The following is a 17,001-nucleotide window of genomic DNA, read 5'->3' as shown; positions in this document are numbered from 1 at the left end:
TTATTGTGGCTGAGGGGATCTACTGTGGTAGCACACCCAGCCTCGTAGAAAAGGAGTGGGCATGCTCCCATTTGAGCTTGTAACTCAGTGGCTAATACCACTTGCTCAGGATGTGGGAAATCTTGCTTCAAACCTCCACTCTGCCTAATGTAGATAGGGACTTGAACCAGTCTCCTGCTTTCCAGGGCTATGTCTATATTGCAGAGAACTGTTGGCAAAAGAAACACAAATTACACAATGCGTTTGTGTATCTTTTGCTGACAGTTCTGTCGGGAGAGGCTTTTCTGACATTTGACCCAACCATATGGGGCCAAATGTCAGAGAAAAAAACCTCTGTCAAAACATCCCTTCTTCCTCATGGAACAAAGTGTACAGGGATGTTGGCAGAATGCTCCTGACTGGCAGATCTCTTCCAACAGATTTGCAGCCTAGATGTATGTTCTGTTGACAAAACTTTTATTGTCAGAAGCCTGCAGTCGAGACATAGCCTAGGAGAGTGCTCTAAACATTTGCTAAATGGCATTCAAGGGAAGGGTGTCTCTGTCTTGCCTGTAGAAGCATTTCTACTTTGTGTGTTCATTGGGCCATAGAATGAGAATAACTGACTTGGTAGCCGAATTGTTAACACACTCACCTGGGAAGGAAGCCTGGATTCCAATTCCTGCTCTGTAGTTTATCTTTAGGCACCTAATACCAGGAGAACGTGAGATATACCTTTGTGATAGAACTGGAAGGGACCTTGAGAGGTCATCAAGTCCAGTCCTCTGCCCTCATACCAGGACCTAACTTATTTGGCCCAGATGGTCCCCTGAAGGGTGGAACTCAGAAGCCTGAGTTTAGCAGGCCAATGCTCAAACCACTGAATTATCCCTCCTCCACAGGTGCATGGCTGTGAATCCTGACTGGTGCTAGGTGCATAATTCCCTTTGAGGGTGGGACTTAGATTACACGCTCATGTATTGTAGGCGTGTGGACACTTAACTCCTCAGGTTTGTGAATTTTACTAGGTGGCAGGAGGCCTGTAAGTCTGAGTGGCACAATGTCTAAGTCCCCCTTGTAAATCCAACCCCTAGTCTCAGTGCCTCAGCCTCTGGGGCTAAATCCAAGCTCCTTAAATATGGAACATCTCTTCTCCATAAGCTTAGTGTTGTTAGTCAGCAGCATGTGGTCTTTCTCACCATCAGACTGCTTTCTGTTCATTGCATGCCATGTTGAAAGAGGACACCATGGCCCCTATCATGGCCTTCATCTAAAAGCCATCAACATCAGAAGAAAGACCTCAGTGGGCTTTGATTCATCCCACAGGTGAGTCAGGTGGTGGTGATGTCATCCTGAAGAGAACAACAAGCTCATTATCAAAATTTGGTTCATAGTTCAAGACCCTTCTTGCTTTCAAACAGATATTAATTTTGCCCTCAGCTTCTGTTGACATGAAGCTAGCAACCTTCAGGGAATTCCAACGGGTACAGAGCATTGCAGTGCATCTTGTGAGCAACCTGGACTACTGTGAGCATATCAAACCTGTCTTCCCCTTTTTATTAACTACTATTAGAAGGCAGGATGCTAGGCTAGATGGACCTTTGGTCTGACGCAGTATGGCAGTTCTTGTGTTCTCATACATCATGGAGTCAAGTTCAAGGTTTCAGTCCTTCAAGGGGTCAGGCCTGAGATACATAAAAGTTTGTCTAAAGCTCTTTTGACTTGACTTATACCCTTGTACCTGAGTAGAGCATAGGTCATCTCAAGTCTCTTCCACTTCATTCTGCCTCAAGACAAAACTTCTAGTTGACCCCAAGAGTTCCCCCATTGTTGTCCTTCAATCTCAGTAGGTCGTCTCCATTTTGTCTGAGGTCTTCCTCTTTTGTGTTTTCCTTGTGGGTTTCATGTGAGAACGTGATGGACTAGGATGGATGATGGTTTTCTGAGAGTATGGCCTAGCCATCCCCACTTTCTTCTCTTGATTTGAACATCAAATGGTTTTTGTCATGCTCTGTTCCAAAGCTCTTCATTTGTGACAAAGTCTTGCCATTTGATGTGAAGGATATACCTCAGGCATCTGTTTAAGAATGTCTGTAGCTCGTTGTTTGAAGACTTTTTAGTTTGCCAGGTCTTGCATCCTTACAAGAGCTCACTCTTCACATTTGTGTTGAAGATCTGCAGTTTAGGCTTCACAGATATTATTTGTGAACTCCATATGGAATGAAGAGTCTTGAATTGAGCTGTTGTTTTCCCTATCCTGACATTGATATCATTGTCTGTCTGTTCCTCCATCACTGCCCATAGTACTCCACAATTAAATGAACTGTTCCATATCTTCCAGGTCATCTCCTCTGGGGTATGGAAATTGTTCATATACCAGAATCCTGGCATTTCATTGTCAATTTATTCAATGCATGAGGAAACACTGGAGGCTGTGTATGTATTGTGTATAATCCTGGAGCATTAATATCCTTCCTGTCCTGCAGGAAATTGATCAGCACTTTACAGGAACTTTATGTTATTCCATGGAAGTTCCCTGTAGGTAGAATTGTAGTCCACCAGGGTGGTACCTGCTGCACTGAGCAGCATAATTCTTTTATTATATTTGAGCTGGGAGCTTCACAGAAACTAGTAAAATGATATTCTGCAAATGACTTCCTTCACAAAAATTGCGTCCGGTTTAAGATCATTCAAACAATTGAGCCTGGTTTATGATGTACACTCAAAAATATTTATGAGAGGGCTGTTGAATGCATTTATGCAAATATTCTAGCACACCCGTCACCAGAGCTTATCCTTGTCAATACAGACTTTCCTTTACAAAAATTATTTCCTCTTTTCTTCTGTATCCCTGTGTCTTTGTTTCACACTCCCTGTCTGATAATTAATTTATTCCTTGGCAAAATGACAAATTACTTCTTTCTTTTTATTTAAATGAGAAATTCCAGTCTTACTCACAAAATACACTTTGACTGCTCCAGGTGAAAATTACCATGTCAGGCCAGACGGACACATTAATTGGAATCCAACACGGCTCTGAACTATTCTATTTTTATGATAAATCAGTAATGAGCAAATTTGTAAAACCAAGGGAAAGAACTGTTTGAATTAAAGCAAAATATTCCAAGCACAGTGGAAATGATATGAGCGCTAGAGTAGGTTATCTGTCCAGCTTTCCTGGTAACTTGAAACCCTACTCCAGGCTACAAGCACAGGGCTTTTTGACTTTTAAACACGATAAAGCAGACTTGAGAGTCATAGGGAGAAGTGTGTCAAGCTTTCTTAAGCTTACTGGGCCTTGAGTCTTCTCAACAGTAGCAGTACATTGGGGTGGAAATCCTGGCCCCATTGAAATCCGTGTGAGTTTTGCCATTAACTTTTCAACGGGGCCAAAATTTTACCCTGGTGCTCTCCTCCTCATTGTTCTAATCTCACATTCTTCCATATTATAGAGTTTCTGGTCATTTAGATGGTTACACAATTTGCACTCAAAAATGTTTTCCCTTGAGGTCCTCTCAAGAGCTGTTGCCTCCTTTTCTTCAAAGCCTGTCCGTGGTCTTCCTGCATGTGCTGTTGTCCCTGTGAAAAGAGCAGGGCTCCAAATGAGAAACGGTTTGTCACAGTGAGATGGTGCTTTGGGTTGTTTTTAAAACTCTTCTCGTGTGAGAACATTAATTCATTGCATGCATCTTTACTTTCTGATGTCTCAAACACAGCGTGTTCTGATCTGTGCTTTTCTGTAAAAGGAGGACCATCACAGGCATTGGGTTTGATGAGCTTCTTTTCCTTGTACCTTTCTAGTATATTAATCTACACCACCACTGTAGCATCCTGAAATGATTTATTCTTTTCAGGTATATGCTCAGGGAAGATACTGAAGATAAACTGGACAAAACTCATTTCCAATTCAAAGGCAAAGTTTCTACAGTGCTCTTTCCTTCTAGAATAGCACTTTTCATCTTTAGATGTCTGTTAAATTAACCCTGTCCAGTTGTGCTTTCTTTCAAGGGCTAAACAGGGCACACCTGAGGTAAAATTTTTAAAGAAGTTAGTAAAGTAGGGTAATTTTTCTGAAATCACTTAAGTCAAGTGATTTGGATGTGAGCTAAGGTGCCTAAGTTTCATTGAAAATCAGCTGGAAGTTGGCTCCCAAGTGCCTAAGTCATTATTAAAGGTGGAATGAGGCTCCTCTGGGTACAGCTGTATTTCAGGGGGTTTTAAGGGTTTAGTGCACAGCTCAGGGAGACATACTGGAATATAGCCACAGCAGCATGAGTTGTAGGATGGTCAGCCACCCAAGTACATGCATAGTGTCTTGGATGGATATGAACTCTGGGCAGCTCCCCCATGCTGCTTGCGTCACCACAGCTTTCCATATATTTTTAGTTCAGTAGCTTGATCATAGTGACGGGATATTTCCTCAAACAGGGAATGACGCTAGAGTTCCCAGTAATCTGAGCATGTGGGTGGCCACTTTAAGAGATTCGGATGCCACTCAGCTGATTGGCAGCATGTGTTTCTACTGGTGGTGTACATTCACATATGCCTAAGTGGACATGACAAAATGTATTCCACACATGGATGGAAAAAATTAGAGATAATGACATCCCCAGCTTGAAGTGCAGATTCTTCCATAAATCCTTTAGTCTGGCCTCCACTGTCTTGGTTTCCAACTCAGCCTGGCTCTCAGGTCCAACTCATTTCACAAGGTCGGAGTGCCCATGTCCTGTTCCTGACAGTTTTCATGGATCACTCAGGGCACAGAAATGGGCCCAGGACTGACAGAATAGACATGGCTAGTGGTTTGGGAGCAGTGGCTGTGCTTGAGAAGTCTGTCTGCTTTCAGATGGACAATGAAGCCTTGTAAATGTGGTAGTCCAGCTGACTTTGGGGAACCAGCTATTGCATAAACAAGTCAGCCATATGCCAAAAACACAGAATACCAGACATCCTCAGAGTTCTGTTCCGCAGGCTGTCCTCTCACAGTGGATTCCAGTCCTCATAAACTGCTGGGAGTCTTTACCAGTAATCCCTCTAAATTTTTCCATCCATGGGTGGAATAAAATTTTTTATGTGCACCAAGGCATGTGCAGATGTGCATCAGCGAGAGAAACATATGCTGCCGGCTCTGGGTGTTCTGTTAATCATCCGGGCAGCACCTGAATCTCTCTTGGGTGCCCACCCAGGCACTCAACTTGACCTGCTTGCAATTAAACTGAGCACAGGAAAAGGAAGTTGTCCATACAGTTGGGTTTCTCTTGCTGACCCTGCCTGCTTTCTAGCATCGGACTACTGGATTGTTGTCTGACATAGCTAAGACTTTGATCCTGGCCTGGCTCATGACTCTAACCACTAGATCAGACTGCCCACACTTCAGTCATGATATTTAAGCACTTTTGAAAATTTTATGTCTCTATCAGCTTAATAACTGAGTATTTCATAAAAATGTAAATAAACAGACGTAAAACTGACTTTGTTGATTTACATTGTTCCCAGCGGGAGAAATGCTTAAAGGAAACACGGAACAAAAGTACTGCTATGTAGGCTGGACTGTTTACCTTTAATAATCTAAGGGCTTTTTAGTAACATTAATGAAGGACTACGTTTGTGTGCAACAAGACTGTTTTAAAGTTGACCATGTCGTTAACACTTCATAAACACTATGTTTAGGAACTGGTTTGCAGGCCTTGTGGAAATAATTGTCTTTCAAGGGAAACTGCAATATGTTAACCCATGACAAGAGTACAGTATTTCACTACTGAATATAAATCAATAATTGTTGACCTACGGTGCTGGTTAAACAAGATTAAATCATACGTGTGTTCAAGGCCTCTGAGGATGATATTATACATGGCCTCAGAGGAAAAGTTCTATATAAATGCAGCCACAGAGCATTACAAACATCAATTAGGCCTGTGAGTGTTAAACATTGATTAGCTCTCATAACGCTCCTGTGAAGGAGCTAAAGGTTATTTCATTTTCTTAAAGCTGGTTAGCCTGAGGTATAAAGATTTAAGTGGCAAGCATAAAGTCATGTAGCAAGTCCAATCAACACCAGGAAGGCCAAGAATCTTAGCTCCCAGTACCTTGCCATAAAGAGCTAACCCTAGTTCTGCCCAACAGCATCTAGAACTGTAATTTACAGCATTTTCAGTCTTTTCTCCATGCTGGTACAGTATTGCTGGTTCTGAGTAAATCATGCTTGTATCTCTAACACGTTTCCATGCATTTATATAAACTAAATTATAAGTCTAAAATCCAGCATTACTAGCCCCAGGTCTTCAAACACAACGACATGAAATTGTCTTAAAAATCATCAGGTTTACATTTTAATTAAATACTTGGGTTCTTTTTATTAGTTTTCAGGTTGGTTGGGGTCATGTTTTCAAACTCAAACTCTTCTTCAGAACCATGAGGGCTAGCAACTCTTGTCTATTTCCCCAAAGGAAAATCTCTATCCGTACTAATGGTTCTCAAAAATTTTTGGCTCACGGCCCACCCTGCTCAAGACATGGACCATGAGCTAATCACTCATGATGACACAGTGTCTTCACTTATTTTTAAATATCTTAAACATTACATTATTCATATTAGGGTATAGTAGCTATAACATAAGGGGACATATTTAACCAGTTAGAAAAGAAATATTATTAATAAAAATAAAAATAATTAAACAGTTTAAATGCTTTATCATGTTAGTTTACCAAACGTTGTTTTAAATAATGTAAAAGATTATGGCTAAAATAAAAGTTTTCAACTTTGTCTTTTACGGCAGAGGTGGGGAATCTTTTATGGTTTGGGGTGATTGATCCACAGAAAAATCTACTGGGGGGCCACAGAAGTGAGAGACAACTCCCCGTCCCTCAAAATAACCTCTCCAAACTCTGACTGATGTGGCTTCCAACTGAGATGTAGTCCCCGAATTATGCAAGGGTTGCACTCCTGTGCACCTTCATGTAACTCTAAAACTGCACAATTCGGCGGGGCGGGGGGCAGGGAAACTCACCAGTGTACCAGATTCTCCCAGGCTTCCCCAGCTGAGGGAAACCAGGCAGGTAGACAGCCGCGGCTGCACAGCTTCTCCCAGCTAGGGGAAGCCAGGGAGAAGCTGTGCCAACATGGCTGTCTGTCCACCTGGCTTCCCCCAACTGGGGAAAGCCAGGAGAAGCCACAGCAGTGCAGCTGTCTGCCCCCTGACTTCCCCCAGCTAGGGGAGCCGGGAGGCTGGAGCGGGGAGCTTGCAAGTTAAGCGCAAGTTGAAGTCATGCATATCAGAGGTTTACTGTACCTCACTTTCCTGGTGCTCCAGCCTTATGGGAACTAGTGCGGATCAGCTTTCAGAGCTTCCCATGGGCCAGATTAACTCTTTCGGAGTCCTGGGGTTAGTAGATTTTTTGTGAGCCCTACAGATTCTGGGGTGTGGCCAAAATTAGGGGCTTAGTGTGTGTGGGGGGCTGCCATGGAGTAGGCTAGGGATGGGGGTAGATGTGGGGGGGGGGGTCTGGGTGGGAGGTAGGCTGCTATAGAGAGCTGGGAGTGGGGTGGCCAGGCTGGGAATTTGAGTACAGGAGAGGATGAAGGGTTGAGGGTGTGAGGTCTGGCCAGCAAGAGGGTGCAGGAGTGTTCTGGGGGTGGGGGGGTGACCAATTGCAAGGTGGCTGTGATCCGCAGATCATAGTCTGAGAACCGCTGATTAATACATTTGCAATTTGAAGTAGTTTTGTTTAAGTGGTTGTAGGAAAAAAATAAAATAAAGGTTTTCCACTTTTGGAAGGGTTGTGTGTGTTTCATCTCTTTCAGCTAAAGCTGACAGCTTCTGAGGTATGTTACTGTTGCACATTGTGGAAGCTAGATAATGTGTGCACTTAAATAAGGAATAGTAACAGCCTGGGCCCTGGTACTGTATGGCGCCAAGCACATAAAGAATTAACGGGGTTTAGTACGGGTGCAGAAATTTGCTTTTATGTTTGGCGCCAGATTCTTTATGGGTCTTAGGCAACAACGCCCAGCTTAGTACATGCAGGGGGTGGTGGCGGCGATGGAGTACCTAAACCCTACACTGGGCCAGAAGCGGTTAAGAAGTGATTGTGTGCTGAGGTGACTCCACCCTGCCACACCCATAGAGCCACCTGCAGCTGAGGGAGGAGCTTAGACCAGAGCCAGGCGGCTGGAGGGAAGGCGAGGCAATGACACAGGAGGAGAGACCTGTCTTTGGAGTGCCTGAATAGGATGTGGCCTGCCAATGGCAGCTGTGCTAGTGGAAGGGCCAGAGGGAGATCCGGGTTTTAGGCAGCTGGGAGGTTTTTCTCTTGAGCCGACAGCATCCTGGGAGGCAGAGTCCTGAGCTGGAAGTCTGACTGGGGGGCAGGGACTGCAGCCTGCCTGAAGCCTTGGGCCAAGGGAGAATGTGACAGCCTGGAGTAGTGGGAGTGAAGCCCAAGCATTAGGACTAGTGTGAAGCTGAGCTAGCCTGGACAGGTGACTGGCTGAGTCCTGCTGTTAAGTGCAAGACTGTTAAGCCTTGTGGAGAAGAAAATGGTAGGAACTAGCCCAGGGAGGCAACTCTGAAGTACTGCAGGGCATCTTAGTTTCCTTGGTTGGCGACTGATGGAGAGCGAGGGCCTGGAGACAGACTAAAAGCCTCCGTTTCTACCCCCGCCCCCAGCAAAGAGAGGAGACAGACTTTGTAAGCCATGTGTCAAGGGCATGCTGCAAACAGAGCCCGAGAGGTAGGCTGAAGACTCCTTTTCTTCGTAGGGACTTTGGTCCATTAACCTGAGAGAGGCTGAGCTCAATTGCCAACCCAGCCAGAGAGCTCAGACTCTATCTACTGAAAGGTGGACCATTGCTGGAGAGGGATGCTGGAGACAGAGGAAAGCTGGGAGTGACTTTACCACCTGGCAGCACCCCACAGGTAAACCAGGCCTCGTCACAAGAGGGTTTTCATATTGCTGTTCTGCTCATGAGTGACAAAGTGATTGCTTCCTATGCTTCTGAGCTGTGCCAATTTTTCACATGGGTAAGAGTAGGCACTAAACAGGCATCAGCCAATGCATAGAAGAATCCACAGAAGGACTGTGCCCCTTCTGAAATTTTATTGGGATAGTGCTACGCAACAGGAGCCTTAACACACGGCTCTGTGCTACTTGCATGGTGCAGTCCTGTGGGCAGGGTCACCATGCCAAAGCCAGAGAACCCTTAGCAGAGCCACTCCTGTAGTTAGAATGGCATCACTGACAGCAGTCCTAGGTTTGAAAGTGGCATGCGCCTTATTGTGTCATATTTCAAAGCAAGGGAGTAGCGCAAGTGGAGCTGAAGTAGTCTTAGAAAATTATTTTGAAGACAGTAGTTCTTTGCTAATTTTTTGAATCTGAACAGCAGGTCAGGTGGCATGAAGTTGTTACACTTACTAACAGCACTTGTTGCCATGATCTTTGGAATTTTTTGATGATCAAATTTTAAGTTTAATGTCATCTAATAAAAATCTCTGTTTTCTGAAATTCTTTTAAAATGTAGGAATCCGTTCAATGTTTTTATATATCCCTTTATAATAGCCCCTTTTCTCCCTGGCAAGTTTGTTTTGATTCCTGTAAAATTGAAAATCACTTAATTGCAATGAAGTTTCAATGTTTTTATTCAAAGCAGCTTCTCACAATGTATAAATACTGCATATTAACACACATGAAAAATACAACTTCTAAGGCACCCAGAAATGTGTCCATACACTAGTTACAGGACCATCAACAAATATATTGTGTACAATTTGATGTAGACAGTCAATGTTTGATATATCAAGTTACAGTTCCCTCCATACGTACCAGTTTCAGAAAATATTTACAACACTGTGATAAAGGGGTGCCTTTACCCTTATTTAATATGATGTACTCATTACAAATATTAGAAACGGTTTTAGTCTGTTCCATGACATTCCAACAAAATAACTTAAGGGCCTAATTTGCAAAGTTCTACATTTAATTTCTTGTGCAACTTACTTGTTTGAAATTAAAAAAAATACATAGACAGATTTTTTGTGTTTTTGGTTCTTTGCTTCATCTCAGAGGTTTTGTAATAAGCCTTACCAATAGATGTGCCAGCTTAGCAAAACATTGTTCATTTCCCAATAGTCTAGTGGATACATCCCCCCCACCTTACCCTGAAAAAGAGTGAGAATGAAATGTTGGTAGCAGGAAGTGACCATTTGATCTTCACTATAAATGTCAGACTAGTTCACTTGCTAAGTAACTAATGTTCTGTTAGAATAATGGAGTTCTTTGGTCCTTTTGTTTTTATGGAAGGCATAATATTTTTATTCATTACAAATCACAATCTTGTCAACCTGTATGTAAGTTAGTGAATAACTTTCAGTGTAGTATTTAAAGTAGTGGTAAGATATTTAATATGGCTTAAAACATATTGTTAACTGGGTAGACGCAGATAACACATCCAGGACACAGAATACTCAAATGTACTATGATTAAGATTGTCTATAAGTCTCTTATGTAAACTTCTTTAGTGTCTCCTAAAGAGTGCTGGCTTTAGCCAGATTTGACTTTTATAGACCCAGCCACAAAAAGCCTGAGATTAACTACTATGGTTGGGAGAACAATATGCACAGTTTATATAAAACAAAGCCCAAACTGACTAGTCTCTAACTATGTTGCTTAAAAATACCCCCAAACCAACCCGTATTATCCTTTTCACAAGAAAAACTTAAGGCCCTGTACTCTGATTTTGCCAACTATTTTACAGAGAATTTTTGGGGCAGTCCTTAATACCACATATGCAGTTGCAAAGTTTTTGTTGTACCTAATGGTAAGGCTTATTCACAAATGTAATAAATTTACAAATTACACTTTAAACTCAGTTATTTCAAGGCTGGCAAAAAAAAAAAAAAAAAAGACCTGCTCTTCTCCCTTCACCCCTGCCCACCAGCAAAACTGTCTATAAGTCCCTAACATTAAAAGAGCGTTTTATTCTAGTGAAAAACTATTGGCACAAAACCATATGCTATCGATTAAAAGAACAGTTAATAGTAGTGAAAAAGATTGCCTAAAACGCATACCCTAACCTACCACAGAAATATAAAAGTTTATATTCTGAAAATATATACTGTATTAAAGTTTGTAAGGTTATTCATTTAAACAGAAGTGTGTACTGAAATAGGAAACTAAACAACACTTATCTACAGCAAAAATATACATGCAAGACAACACAAAATAAATTGCTTACCTTGAATATCTACAAATGCAAAACTGCAGATTTTTAAAGATTGTACAAAACAATTTACACAAGAATAAAATAACATACTTAACAACAAATTGCATTTATATTTTTAAATACTGTGAATATTAGTAAAGGTACCCAGACTAATATATACAGTACATCAATGTGTATGAACAGCAAGAAAAGACAAACATGAGATCATCAGTTCAGTCTTAAATATTAAAAAAGGAAGCTTTTCAAAGTAGCCTTTTTCTGAAAGACAAACAAATTCTAAGGAAACTAGTTTGTAACTCTTTAGATGTGATTAATTAAACAACATGAAATATGATTAGTGCCTTTTACGAAAAAATACATTGCAACCATTCCTTTCTCAAACGAAATATTAATGTAAATAATTGAAAATGCAGTTGAAATGGTGCATTTTAAAAGTTGATTTAATCATGATTCTTTTTTCCTCCTCCTAAAATCTTCTGTGGAAAATGAATCTTCATACTGACAAGAGTAATCTTCCTAGTTAATCAACATATAACCACCACAGTGTGGAAATCAAGTTTCTAATGTTTTATTGACACATTTTGCATGACCTGGAGTTGTACCTCTCTGGACCAGTGTGAGAAAAATGCACATTGGGGCATCATGATACTTATTCCTGATTTTTCCTCTGCCCCCACCCTCCAAAGTCCCATACTGCAAGCCTGATCGTATATACACTTATGCATATGACTAATCATGCTCAAGTCAGTGGAGAATCACTCCATAATCATGTACAATATTGCATTTTGAAGACATTTAAACAAATTCCAACTGCCATTTTTTTTAGACAGAACTTTGGGGGTGGAGATTTCTGATGTAACATAGCGCTCTGTGTACCCTCTACCTCCCAATGGCATAATTTGGCCCTAGAAAAATATATAGACTGTAACTGTAAGGTACTTTACTTGTAACTGTGAAAAAGGCAAAGACGGATGGAGTTTGCAGAAATCTACTGCTCACTGGATTTATCAGTTTGCAATCTGACCAAGAATGTATTGACTTTTTTCATTACAATCATTTGAAAAATTCCTCAGTTCATATGAAATCTGGCTCAAGGATGGAGAGCAAGTACACCACTCACTAAAGAAACAAAAGTGCAAATTTTCTGCTTTGAGAGATTTTGATTATGGCATCTTAATGTGGCAGTTCAATTCACTGAACATGTTTGTTGTTAGTTCCTGCTCAGCTGGCTACTAGTAACACAGAAAGTCGACAGAACTAGCATTCAAAAGTCAGTCATGTGTTGGGGGAAAGTCACATTTTTAAAACAGCAAATTAGATTTTTTTTTTTGTCATTTATCATGGACTCTTTTTATTGACAGCCAGATTTTTTTTTTTGTAACCAGATGATGGAGTGGCCAGCCATGGAGCATTGGAAAAGCAAAACAAAGAATGTCTCCACCCAGTTCAAAACCTAGCACCATTTTATAAATGTTCTATCTCAGACCCAGGTGCCTCCAGAGAAGTAGTTATCCCACAACTGGGCAATCAGGCATTTAGGCTAAGGCTCACAAGGGTTTGTTTCTAAGCTTCAGATGGAAAGGAGATGTTTAAACCTGAAGAACAATATGATGCCACATAATAGCACCATGCACCCTGTTATTAATGTCCAGCTAATAGGCAAATAGTGAACTTAAAGCATTTTGTTGGCAAGCCCTTCGTTGCTTCTCAAGAAGGCAGGAAGTGAAGTTAGGCTTGTGTGGGACTCACAATTGCATCACCCTCTGATTTTCCTTAACAAGTCTAACAAACTATGACCCTACTTCAATATATCTTTATAGTTTCACACATAAAGGAACATGCACATGGCTGTCACTTTTACTACCCCACACATTTAGTAATTTCTATGTGTTCTTTATTGTCTATATAGCTCACTGCTGAAAGTGCACTGGGTCTCTTGCATTCTCATGTGAAACTATTAATCCAGTCCAGGGAAGTATGACAATATCTATGTGATCAACAACAAACAGTTGAAGACGTACAAAATAAATAAGTTAAATAAATTCAATGAAAGAAGAAATTCTAGTAGTTTTTTTTAAACTGACTTTACATACACATAAATTATCAGGTTTTCCGTTACATTGTTAGAACTTAAAAAAATAATTAATATTTCTGAAGTTTAATAATCTGGGTCTCCAGAGTGCTACCATGACCTGATTTCCCAGTTAAGTCCTCAGTGTCAGCACAGACCTTTGTTGGAAAGCAAGAATAAATTAAAAAAAAGACAGACAAACCAAAACATTACAGATAACATGCCTTACTGGGCACAGTAGCACTTTTCAGCATGTGGAATGTACACTTCTAACATGATGAGCCTGGGAAAGATACAGCACTCAGTAGAACCTATGTGCACTGACCAAACTTGCCTCCATCTTTATTACACAAAATCAAACCAGCTAGAGGCAGCTGTGTAACTTCTCAATTTAACTCACAAGGAAATTGACACAACCACAGGTATTAAGATACACTGTCACAAGGATGCATTCCTTCTGCATTTCAAACACAGGTAATGTTTGAACTCTGTTTACACTTGGAATGTTTTCTTGAAGTTAAACCATGACTTCAGACTTCATAAATTTTGTCTTGCAAGTAGCTGAATAATGAATCCAGTCCTTTGGAAGAACTCCACAGTTGTTTTAACATCTGACACTCTTTTTCATTCACATCTTCAAGTCCAGATTTCAGGAAGCTCCGCACTAGACATTTAGACTCTTCTAGTACCTAAATTGAAAATATTAACAGACTTTGTACATTTCTGATTGTTCAAATTATTATGGACAGCAGTATTAACAGTGCTTTACCACTTGAATAACTGTGTCCTTGATACAGAAATACTGGACCTGATTTCTCCACATGCACTGTGCAGCCACAACTCCACCTGGAGTCAATGGAAGCTGCCAATACTCAGCAGAGGCATTTGTGTTTATGCATTAGTGCCAAGAGTTTTCAAAAGTCAATAATGATTTCAGATGCCTCCTCAGATCCCTTTAATTGAGACACAGATTTAAGCCAAATGAGGTTGTCTCCTTTTTTTAACATACAGAACCTGGAAGGGACTCTCCTTAGTTAAATTAAATTGGTACATGTTTCCAACTTTCATTGTGTTGTAGGGATGTGGGGGTAATACCAGACAGTGTTTATAGAAAAAGGACACAAAGGGAGCAAAGGTCTACCAAGCAACTGAGTCCCAGACTAAGACATTCTATCAGTTTTGGACTCTAAACTGTTATTCCATTGTTTCTTCTGAATAGACTGTAAATGGGTCAATTATAAGCAACAGGGTTATTGCATATCTTTTGGTCCTTTTTGGTTTTGTTTTGTATTTTTATGAACAATTGTCCACAGTGAGCTAGGAGGAGACCATTGTATGTGGCCTACTTTTGATCTCAATCTTAACTTCTTTATCATTTTTAACACTTGTGATAGGTAGCCTCATATTTTGTCACATTTTGGCCGTGTCTACACTAGCCCCAAACTTCGAAATGGCCATGCAAATGGCCATTTCGAAGTTTACTAATGAAGCGCTGAAATGCATATTCAGCGCTTCATTAGCATGCGGGCGGCCGCGGCACTTCGAAATTGACGCGCCTCGCCGCCATGCGGCTCATCCCGACGGGGCTCCTTTTCGAAAGGACCCCGCCTACTTCGAAGTCCCCTTATTCCTATGAGCAGATGGGAATAAGGGGACTTCAAAGTAGGCGGGGTCCTTTCGAAAAGGAGCCCCGTCGGGAGGAGCCGCGCGGCGGCGAGGCGCGTCAATTTCGAAGTGCCGCGGCCGCCCGCATGCTAATGAAGCGCTGAATATGCATTTCAGCGCTTCATTAGTAAACTTTGAAATGGCCATTTGTGTGGCCATTTCGAAGTTTGGGGCTAGTGTAGATGTAGCCTTTAACACCTTCCTTCAAGGTTGAAGATTCTCTTGTACCTCTGGTCAGTGTGCGGGAGAATGCGGTATGTATTGAGCCCTACGTATCTGTGGATATCTGCTTCCTACCCACATCTGTGGATGCGGATAGCTGCAGATACTGGAGTGGATGCCCATACAGGGCTCTCCCTTATTGGTGAGGGATATGAGGGAGGAAACTGGAGGGTGCCAGGGCAGGCCCCGGCCCTGCCAGCAGGGAAAGGATGCAAGAAGCTCTATCCTAAATCTCCAGGCAGAAGGGGCTGAGTGCCAGCTTAATATAGAATATATCAATCTGACCCAATAAGCGTTTGCTGCATTTCCAAAGACCATTTCATGGCAGGCTCAGTTCTGAGTTTCTTTTCTGAGATGGCATCTACACCTGATTTAATTAAAAATCTTCTGTGCTTCTACTGTGTCTTGAGCAACATAAGTGAAGTCACAGGATGCTAAGACTGCCAGGGACATGAAGTATTACTAAGGAACTAAGTACAAATGGCTGCCAGGCGCTTTCATTTTGTTACTGATGTTTTATGGAAGCTGCAGTTTTCACCACTACCTTTTACATTCCGTGGCTTTTGGCAGTTTAGATGGCACTGGGGCAGGAATATACATGCCTCCAGGAAAAGGGCCTTAGGAAGTGAGGGCTATGCAGAGATTATAGCTGAGCTGCTAAGCTGCAATCAGAAAAAAAAGAAGAAATAACCCCTGGAACCAGATTTTGCTTCAGGAACCTTACATGGATCTCACTTCTGCCACATGGCCTCCTTGTAAAGACCATGGCAGTGCAGTTCCATTGGACTGTGATAGTACAATCCCACTGGAGCGGAGGAGAAGCTTCAGGACCTAACAGTGCACCATGGAGGTGCAGGTCTCCTGCTGATCTCCTGCCTCTGTGTAGATACTGGGAAGGGAGAAGTGAAACAACCCGTCTTCCCAACAAAACAATGAGGGAAGAAATCCATGAGCAATCCTTGCACAGATTTCCTTCCATCAATCCCTCCCCACTGCAGGTTCTACTGCAGGAGTTGAGAACCTAGTTCTAGTACATCACTAGCCTTTGTAGCACACCGTGCCTGTTTTCAGCAAAATTAGTTATGGATTCTCTTGGCCTATAACTGAACAGGTTTGCATTTCATTTCTTAATAGTCCTTGTTATCTGGATGATAGGAACAAAAACTGATAGATTTCTTACCACTGCGCTGCAAGATGCCATTTCCTTTACTCGCAGCATCACTTCTTGGCTGAACGTTGTTGGCCAAAATACTTGTGACACAAGTCCTCTGCTGCAGGCTTCCTGTGCTGTTAGCTTTCTCCCGCAGAACAACATTTCATTTGCCTGCAAACGCAAAAGGCTCACTCAAGATCTTGTGTGGTAAATTCCCACATTCATATATCACAAGAGCCTGGTGATTTGGTCCAGTAAGACTTCACAATATTGTCTTCCTTCGCTTTAGTGACAAGTACTGATAAAGTGTTTTTTGGAGTGACATTTGAGCATTGTATGGGCAAATTAAAAAAAATTAGCTGTGCACATCAGCATATTGCTATCAGTGAATTTACAAGAGTAAAACTGTCTGTGTATAGTCTCAGAGGAGTAGCCATATTAGTCTGTAGCTTCACAGATAACAAGCAGTCCTGTAACATGTTAGAGACTAACAAATTTGTTAGATAATGAACTTTTGTGGATAAGACCCACTTCCTCAGATGACTGGGGGAGACAAATCAAATCCAGTGTTTACATAGTAGGGGGCAGGTTTTGGGGTGGTGTGGGGAAAGATTACCTGTCATTAGTGGGACCAGCTGGTAAAGCAAATTTGCTTCACCATCAGCTTGCTCATTTGCTTGGTCCTAGTGACAAG

General features: G+C 41.7%; 1 protein-coding gene across 1 annotated transcript in view; it reads right to left on the bottom strand.

The window, feature by feature from the left end:
* Positions 1-9,606: 9,606 nt before the first annotated feature.
* Positions 9,607-17,001, bottom strand: part of CDYL2 (chromodomain Y like 2) — a 94,204-nt gene continuing 86,809 nt past the window's right edge. Inside the window, exons 6-7 of the mRNA XM_075008812.1 lie at positions 16,335-16,478; positions 9,607-13,956 (exon numbers count right to left, since the gene is read on the bottom strand). Coding sequence (XP_074864913.1) covers positions 13,798-13,956; positions 16,335-16,478 — 303 coding nt within the window. The 3' untranslated portion in view covers positions 9,607-13,797. The remainder of the gene's footprint in view (positions 13,957-16,334; positions 16,479-17,001) is intronic.

The sequence above is a fragment of the Carettochelys insculpta genome, chromosome 14 (genome assembly GCF_033958435.1).
Source record: "Carettochelys insculpta isolate YL-2023 chromosome 14, ASM3395843v1, whole genome shotgun sequence".
NCBI classification, from domain to species: domain Eukaryota; kingdom Metazoa; phylum Chordata; order Testudines; family Carettochelyidae; genus Carettochelys; species Carettochelys insculpta.
Note: the sequence above shows the minus strand (reverse complement) of the source record. Positions and strands in the feature narration are given on the sequence as shown.